At 39.6% G+C, this 9,542-nt stretch overlaps 1 protein-coding gene across 1 annotated transcript; it reads right to left on the bottom strand.

The window, feature by feature from the left end:
- Window positions 1–3,266: 3,266 nt before the first annotated feature.
- On the bottom strand, window positions 3,267–9,536 carry LOC123160164 (probable F-box protein At4g22060). The gene is made up of 2 exons (XM_044577974.1): window positions 7,852–9,536; window positions 3,267–3,565 (listed from the first exon to the last, which is right to left on the bottom strand). The coding sequence occupies exons 1-2, from the start codon at window positions 9,047–9,049 to the stop codon at window positions 3,471–3,473; spliced, it is 1,293 nt and encodes a 430-aa protein (XP_044433909.1). The 5' UTR covers window positions 9,050–9,536; the 3' UTR covers window positions 3,267–3,470.
- Window positions 9,537–9,542: the final 6 nt, after the last annotated feature.

The following is a 9,542-nucleotide window of genomic DNA, read 5'->3' as shown; positions in this document are numbered from 1 at the left end:
AATAAAAAAAAAATTGGTTGAGAAACTGGGAGCCAGCGTGCTGGGCCGCAGTGGGTTGGCTGTGTGGCTGCAGGCCTGGGCTGGGCCACGCGGTAGATTTTTCTGTACTTTACTTAAATCTTAAGGTTTTTTCAATTTCTAAAAAACAAAAGGCCTTAGAAGGCCGACACCGCCCACAAGGTCGAAAAGCAACGCAAGCTGGCTGATAGCACTAAGGTCGGGCGCAACTATGTGCGATTCCTATTTTGCGGTCGCTTAGTGCTTCGAACCCGATCGACAGTAACCACACAGCCAAACCACCAGATGTGTTTAGTTAGATCTTTTCTTTTTATTCTTCTTTCTCCTTTCTTCTTTCCTTATCACATTTAAAAAAAATCTATGAACTTTATTCAAATTCGTAATTGTTTTCTTCATATCGTTGAACTTCTTTTCTCAAGTTTCACAAACTTTTTAAAAATTGGATGAACTTTTTTTAATCGATGAACTTTTTTTCAAATACGATGAACGTTTTTCTTTGTAATTGATGAATATTTTTCAAACTCGATGAAACTAGTTTTCAAATTCAATGAAATTTTTTCAAACCGACGTTTTTTTTCAAAATCATGAACATTTTTAAATTCGCGATTTATTTTGTTTTTTTATTTTTTCTCTCAAAAGTCAACAGTGAGTCATGTAAATAGGCTGGCCCACGAGGGACGGGGCGTGGGCGCCAAGAAGCTTTCCCGGCGCTAAACGCGCCCAATAGGAGGGGAGCTCCTACTCAGCGCTTTAAGCGCCCGTTAGCGCTGCTGGCGCTCGCAGCCGCGGCATAGCGGGCCGCCTGTGAGGTGTAGCGGGCCGGCGAGAAATCTGCTCAAAAATCTAACGCGATGAAAAAAATTACAGAATAAAAAGGTGAAGCGGGATTCGAACTCCTACCGCCCATGTCAACCGCACAAAGTGATAACCACTAGGCCACGCTGGACTTCCTTGTGTACAGTGAGGAAACAACCTACTTAACACTTTCTTCAGTACAAGTTAATTGACTTGAAAAAACTTTCATCGTTTCTGAATTAAAAAAATCTCGAATTTGAAAATAGTTCACGAGGTTATGAAAAAAGTTCATCCAATTTGAATGAAAAAATCACGAATTCAAAAGAAGTTCACTGGGTTTTGAAAAAAGTTCACGGATTTAAAAAAATCACTGATTCTGAAAAAAGTTCACGGATTTGAAAAAAAGTTCATTAAAGTTGAAAAAAGTTCATCCATTTTGAAAAAGTAGTTCACTGGGTTTTGAAAAAAGTTCACGGATTTGAAAAAAAGTTCATTAAAATTGGAAAAAGTTCATCCATTTTGAAAAAGTAGTTCACCGGGTTTTGAAAAAAGTTCATGGATTTGAAAAAAGTTCATTAAAATTGAAAAAAGTTCATCCATTTTGAAAAAGTAGTTCACTGGGTTTTGAAAAAAGTTCACGGATTTGAAAAAAGTTCACTAAAATTGAAAAAAGTTCATCCATTTTGAAAAAGTTCATCAATTCACAAAAAAGTTCACAAATTTTAGAAAGGGTTCATTGATTCATAAAAATAAAATTAAGAAATGTTCGCGCATTTGCAAAAGAAAAAGGAAACAAAAGAGAAACAGAGAAAAAACAACAAAAAGAAAAAAATACGCGGGCATCGCGATCTTTGGAAAGAATAAGAAGGGAAAAACGAAATAAAGTATCATAAGTGGGTCGTTATCCTTGTGGTTGTTGCGTTGTTCTGCGAACCTATAGGTCCTAGGTTCGAATCCGGCAAACTATGCTTCCTTTTTTATCAGCTTTTTCTATGAAGGAAGCGGAAGATGGGCCGGGCCCAACTAGCCGCGCCCTGCAGGCGCCGGTTTGCGAGCGGGCGCATAAGCGCCAAATAGGATTCCCCCAATAGGAGCTCCCGCCACTATGTCTCGTTGCGAGACAGACTCAGCTGTCGCTGAGGCGCCGGCCTAAATGGCCGGCTCAGATCGCGCGAGGCCATTGCCTCTTTTTTATGTTTGTTTCACCTTTCCTTTTGTTTTCTTTGTTCACTTTCTTTTAAACTTTTCTTTACACCTCCAAAAAGTCTAAAAATATATATTACAAATTATAATTTTCATAATGTTCATGCATTCAAAATTTTAAATGTGTATAAAAAATGTTGACCATGCATGCGAGAAATATATACAAACAAATATATAATGTCTGTTATAAAACTTGATCATGTATTTAAAATATGTTAATCAAAAATTTGAAATAAATGTTAATAAACCATTTGAAAAAATATTGACCACATATGAAAAAATGATGAAATCTTTTGATCATGCAGATGAAAATGTTAACCAAGCATTAAAAAATGTTGAATAAGTATTTCAAAAATGTTAGTCAAGCATTTGGAAAATTTTAAATGTGTATAAAAAAAATATTGACCATGCAGTAAAAAAGTGTTAATCTTGCATTTTAAGATATTGATAAAGCATTTGAAAAATATTAAACAATCATAGAAAAATATTACCATGTATTAGAAGAATGTTAATCCTGTATTTAAAAAATGTTAATCAAGCATTTGAAAAAGGTTTAAAATGTTTATAGGAAAAATGTTGACTATGATTTAAAAAACATAAACCTTGTATTCGAAAAATGTTAACCAAGCGCTTGAATTTTTTAAAAATTGGTATAAAATTTTTGACTATGTATTAGAAAAATATTAAATACAAATCTAGAAAAAGATAAAGGTTTGGTTAAGCTTAAAAATGTTAAGCCTATGTAGATGTCCCAGCTTAATCTAGAAAAACGTTTAAAGAAATTGGTACATTTCCCGGCTCTACCAAATTTTAAGATTTTTTACTATATCCCGCGTCGGCTATTTCTTTTTTTACTATGTCCCGGCTGTACCATTTTTCTTTTTACATTTTCTAATACATAGTCAAAAAAGAAAAAGGTACATGTCCCGGCTGTACCAATTTTTTAACATTTTTTTAATACACAGTCAGGACATGTGGCCAGGTTTGATTAAGCCTGTGAAGGAATCCTCAAAAAAGAAATAGGTTAAGCCTGTGAAACAGCGGCGGCGTCGCGCACCAGCCGATGCGGGATTTGTCTGACTATACAAATTTTCTCACGTCTTCTCATGAGCGTATGTAGTTGTTGGGGATCGTGGAAAGCAGAGGCGATAGCCCAGGAGGACTTCGATTTGGTGGTGGGATAAAAACTCAATGTCAGCAGTGTGATCACACATTCTTCTGCAGACATTTTATAAGAGCAGACTGTAGCAGGATGAAAATGACCACAATTTACGCAGCAACATCATCTACCTTCATCATAGTCATGATACAAATTTTCTTTCAAAGATCACCAAAGCAATATGAGGCTGAAAGCAAAGTAAACAAGGTTCAACGACCACAGGAGACAATAACGAAGCATAAAATTTGACACGGCGATGGATTTTAACAGGTCCATTAAACTGATTGGTGGCACTCTACTTCTTGATCTTCTTCTTGGGCCAGCTGCTTGCTGTGACCACACTTGTACTTGCAGAAGTCGACACCCCTTGGGTGCAGGCGCACATGGCATCTGTAGATAAGTAAAAATATTAGAATGTGTAAGATCAGTGTTATTAGACTCACAGGGTTAAATTGTAAATGACTTAATTCATCATAAGAGGCGATCAAGGATTCCATGTATTGCAGTAGATATTGTAGAATAACCAAAAGAATTAAAAAAATCCATAGGGCAAACAAAAAGGCCAACAGCCCTGACAGAACAGAAAAATGCAATCAGAATTCAGCATGGAACAAGGAAGGATTCCATGGGAGGCTCACAGTGAAGGCCAAATTTTCATTCTTATTCTTATGAACACACCATGTAAGAAATGTTGTAGTCAGTATAGTCTTATAAGTTAACTTCTTTTCTTCTATGAAAAGGTATCAAAGCTCGGAATCTGCAATTCATTCGCAGCAGCTTGGCTTGATCATATAAAAAACAGAGTTGTCATATTGGATTAACCTTTGTTGGTAAGATTGATGGCGAAACAAAGACAATTCTACATTCTGAATGAGCGCACGGCTGCTAGGGACGGTGTCAGAGCATCACGGTAAGTGTTAAAACAACCACTGCTGCGTCTTAATCTGATATGCCGCAGCTGATAGTTTCTGCACAAGCTGAAGCACATCTGTTCTCTTCAACAATTTGTGCACAAAGCAAGCTGACAGCTTAAACAATGGCAATTTTGACGCCAATTTGGCATGTAGTTCATATATAATTTCTAAGATTCCTAAGAGTTCTTCATGTGGGGAACTTGCTCGACAGGGGGGAACCTGTTGTGGGGTGGCAGCTTGACCGAAGACGCTTGACAGGGATGGTGGCAGCGCGCGCTGAGGCACAACGGCACGGAGAGGGCAGGACCTGGGGACTGGGGCGCCGCCACTCGAACTTGGATAACCTGCGGCGCGTGCTAGGGCACGACGGCACAGCAAGGGCAGGACCAGGGGGCTGTGGGCTCTATCAAAATGGCAGAGAAGAAGTCCAAAAATACCCTTTTGTACCATTTGGGAAATGATGGGGTTGCCCTTCCGTGTGACTGCCAAAATCTGCCTGGTACTCCAATGCATGCTTTCGGAGTATCAGGGTACAGTAAAAGAGCTCATAATTTCTTTGTGTATGATATAAAATCATATATTCAAAGAAAGGCAGAATATGTGAGACTACGCATTGGGTTAAGGACCGATACTCACGGAATAAGATGTTAATGAAGTACTAACAGAACATGTGGCTACATCGCAAAAATGAGAGAGAGGGTCATATATATAACAGGAGAAGAGTAATTTTAACATGCTCCCTCTTACCCCCTCTTTTCACATGGGAGGTAAGAAGGTAAGAGTAAATCAGACCACTATTTAATCAAATCACTGGCTCAGATCTATTATGTACTCTTACCTCTCATGTGAAAAGGGGAGGTAAGAGGAACCATGCTAAAATTTGCCACAGGAGAAAATAGTAAAAATGACTGATTCATAATGGCCTACCTTTAGGTGAGAGTCTGACAGGGAAATGAGCTAGCAACTAACCCGAAAAGTGACCAGAATATAATAATATGATATATGAGCACTTCTCTCAAATTATAATGTTAATCTTTCTTTTTTAATTTTCCATGCAAATTGTATTTATTGCAAGTAGACAGTGGCAAAAGGTTGCATTGTTTCAAGCAAGCATGAAGACATGGACTATGCAAAGTAACACATAACACGACAATAAACATATGTCCATCGTTACAATGATTGCAAGCATTCCTACAATTTTTTAATCTACGGTAGTAGGTGGTTCTTTTCGGATCCATGCAATAATTCAGTTCCATGTTAAACAGAAGAAAAAACTGACAAGGAGATTTTATCAGAGTAAACAGGTACACGATCAGTCCATCACATGTGGTGTAACCGTGTAAGTGCATTTATAAGCCCTGATAGGCTATTAAGCCTAATTAAGTTAATAGTCAACAAATGATCACCCTAGCAGTTCACAAGAATTAATGTAACTTCTATGAGAACAGAATAGATAAAGATTAAAGAATGAGATATGTGATTTATGTCAAATGTTGCTGTACATTCGGTTGCAATTTTTTTACTTATTAGTAAACCACTTCTCCAATGAAAGATAATAATCAGAACAAATATCAAAGAAAACTTAAAATGCAAATAACAGCGAGGTGCACATTTGAACAACTGGATATAAAAGGAAAGACAAATATTAAAGGTACTATCGGCTGAAATTTGCACTCTTTTCTCGAACAAGACCAAATCCAGTATTAGAATAAGAACGGCAAGAAGGCACAAAACTGCACAAATTGAAACAGCAAGAGAGAACGAAGGGGCACAAATCTAGAAACTCTAAGCAAATGGAAAAGGAAAACGAAACTCAAAATAAGAAGAAACAAAAAAGGCTAGCTTAACATTAAAAGAAATGTTTTTTTGTTGCATGAATTTCTTACCCGGCCAGACAACATAAATGATATGCTAAATCATCTTAACCCCCAATGTATTTAGTGGGACATATCCTGCGAAAATGCACATCTTTCCAAAAAATTGACATACCATTTAAAGATCACATACAAAGTCTCACAAAAGTGAACTATTGTGGAAGAGCCGTGCAAACTTTCTCGAAAGAGAAATCCTTTTACGAAAACAAAACAAGACAAAATAGGCTAATAGTGTCAAAGCATAGTTTTAATTTTAGTACACTATTCACATTCGGATTTCTTTTCTGTAGCACACAAAGTACACTGGATTTGAAGTTTCAAATTGGCATGAATGTACAAAACGTCCTTACAAAGTAAGAGAGTTATTTTGAGAATTTTAAGATACTTGCACGTGTGCTTTTCTGATTGTATTTTCACATTATCAAAAACATGCCCATTTTCACAGGATACATACCACCATCTTTATATTCTTCCTAGTTTGTTTTATAGTTATCGTGTGGAGTTTGTGTGTGATCATGGTAGTACTGTAAAGGGTGAACGCACATTTGTCCATTGTATCCAGAATTCTGAATTATCTGCCATCCATATTAGTATTACTAGCAAAAGAGCCTGTGCTTTGCAACGGGAGAAAAAAATAACACACACTCTAAACCCAATAACCATAATATGTTCATGCCCTTTATTTTAGCGAGGCATCATTTTTGTGTTGCCGCTTATCCTCCTTCTCATCTTCAGTGGCCTTGGTGTTCACACAAACCAAAGTATGTTTGAATGTTGTTTTTCCCCTGCCAGTTTGTTCAGAGGTGCTCATGTGTGGTTATCGATGTTTTCTTTCGTCTCTTTATGATTTTTGTGGTTGTTTATTTGCAATCCAGATCGTCGCGGTACGAAAGAAAAACGGACGTGCCCTATAGGTTACAAGTTTGCTTTTAAAATAATATTTTAAAATATTTAATAGGTAAAAATAACATCATATTCAAATTCGACATATTTTTCTATTCAAATTTCATATATAACATGTTAAAATCAGAGTTACGGTTTAATAGATATGGATAATTAAGAAAAATATTTGTTTGACTTAAATATCTTCCAAAATAATATTTAAAAAATATTTAACAAAGAAAATAACATCATATTCAGATTCTACACATTTTTCTAATCAATTTTCATATATAACATGTTAAAATCGGAGTTACGGTTTAAAAGATATGGATAATTTAGAAAAAACATGTGTTTGACTTGTATATGATCGGCGGGTGAATTATCTAATACGTTAGGGGGGTTTCCGTAAAAATGTAAAATAACGGTTCGGTTATGACTTAAGTGTGTACTGCGGGTTAATTCATAGAAAACGCAGGGGGTTTTCTGCAAAAGTGCATGACGGACCGCCGAAACCCAATTTGCTTTATTATTAGGTAGAGATTTACTCCATACATATCCGGAAATATAACACTGATATTGTCAATTAGATCTAGATTATCTTGCATTCGTCTCGAGACTATTCACACTTTATAGTTTCTTATTTCCCCAATATGAGTTGGCTGCTTCACGATAGCCTATTTGTTAGGTGAGAATGCAACGTTTCTTCTATAACACTTGGCCAGACAAGCACAACAGCATAAAAAATGTATCAAAGCCAACCTATAAACCTCATCACGTTTCATGTCATTTAGCAAAAACAACACATGGCTAACATGGTAATCTTAGCCAAAGAGGTTTAAGAAATTCAACATAACCAAATGCTGAAGCTATTCTGAACATCCAATACAGACCCAGACGAAGGGAACACACTTAAGGTTGGAAGTGCAATTCTCTTATTCTGTGAGAAGCAGATTTCAAAATACTAAAAATAATATTAGGAAAAGTTCTGTTTGAAAATGAAATATACCTGCTTTTGCAAGATTGGGTGTGAACCATATGGGAGGGAACCACGTCCTCCAGGGTTCAGGATCAACCAAATTGGTTCTGGTATCATTTTCCAAGTCGTACACTCCTATGTCACGTGGATCATCTTTGCCGCTGAGTAATTCTTCGTGATCATCATGAGTAAAATATAGATGGTTTTCCATCAAGCCTGGATGATTCTTTACGCTAAAGCAAGATGTTGTGCTTTTCCCAGTGAACAATGCATGTTCACCTATCCCTCTCATTTTGACACGCTTCAGCTCAACAAAATCAACCTTGTACACTTCATAAGCAGTGACATACGTCTCACCATCTGGTTGTTCAGGATCCAAACTCTCCTCCTTAATGATTTGGAGGAAATCTCCCCATGGTGCCAGAACAATGTAGCACTTCTGGACCATCCCAACTAGATTTGGTAAAATCCTTCTGTGGACGACAGATGGTCCGTTCAAATCAAACTCATCGATTGCGCCTACCTCAGTCATTGCGTAGAAACAGCCATCATGGTGTATGCAATCTGCATAGAAACTATGCATTTGGAGCCAGTTCCAGTGAGCATCTCCCACTCTGGCGAATGAGAGCTGCGCGTACGGCTGATGGATGAGCATGACAGTGCATTCCCTTGCCGATGGATCGGACGACAAAGTTGCCTTCAGATAGACCAGATCTCCATACCTATCCAAAGGGCATGCATAGGGTGTATCCTCCACCCTCGGAAGCTGTCCGTCATAGAAAGACAGCTTGTACTTTTCAAGAATCCCGTCTTCGTTTACGATAGGTTTAACATGCTCCATGGTTGTCACAGGAGGGAGTGCAATCTTGTCACCGGTGATAGGGTTGAGAAGCATCAGGTCAGACTTCTCATCCATGGTGACTAGCCATCCATGTGATGAGCCAATCCAGTTGCTGATGGGAGGTTCAGGGAGGGGCATGGAGTAGTCCTTCCGTTCGGAGAGACTGTACATGCCAAGAGCCTTCGCACAGGCGGCCTCGGTACAATAGAGTAAGCCGGGGGTCTGCCGACTGGGGCAGACGCTGCTGCGGCGGAGCGTGGAGTACGCCTTTTGCCAGAATGTGCAGACGGCGGCGGATCGGAGGAGGTCCGGGCACTGGAGCAACTGGAATATGCTGATCAATATGTCCGCTGGTAGCCCGGACCAATCTGGGGCTGGAGCTTCCATTGTGGATGGACAGAGACGAACACCTCAGCTTTAGAGCAGGTCGACTACAATCACACGGGCGGCCGGAGCTGCAAATCAAAGAGACCAAGACTACGGCAGCTCCGGCGGCTGCTCCGGCCGCGTTCTGATGTAGATCCTTCCCACCCCAATCCAATCCGGGAGAGAACTGGATATGCCTGCCCGGTCGAATCTGATTTGGGAACGAAACAGTGAAAACCAAGGAATCCGCCGCCACTTTTCCCTCCGTCCCGTGGGTTGCTCTTGCGACTCACCGGGCGATTTCCAGCCGCCTCACCTTCAGCCCCCTCAGCCACGTCCTCCTCTGTCGCCGGCGCCGGCGGCGGCCTGCCCGCGGTGGCGGCAGGGCGCCTGTCCCACCTCCCTCTCCTCCTTTTGACGCTCTCGCCCTGGGGACCTCCGCCCTTCTCGCGGCGGCGCGGCGGCGCAGCAGTCTCGGCGGGTGCGCCGGGGTGACGCGCTCGTGGAGGTCCCG

Source organism: Triticum aestivum, chromosome 7B (assembly GCF_018294505.1).
Source record: "Triticum aestivum cultivar Chinese Spring chromosome 7B, IWGSC CS RefSeq v2.1, whole genome shotgun sequence".
Classification (NCBI taxonomy): domain Eukaryota; kingdom Viridiplantae; phylum Streptophyta; class Magnoliopsida; order Poales; family Poaceae; genus Triticum; species Triticum aestivum.
The sequence above is the reverse complement of the archived record's forward strand: the minus strand, read 5'-3'. Positions and strand labels throughout refer to the sequence as shown.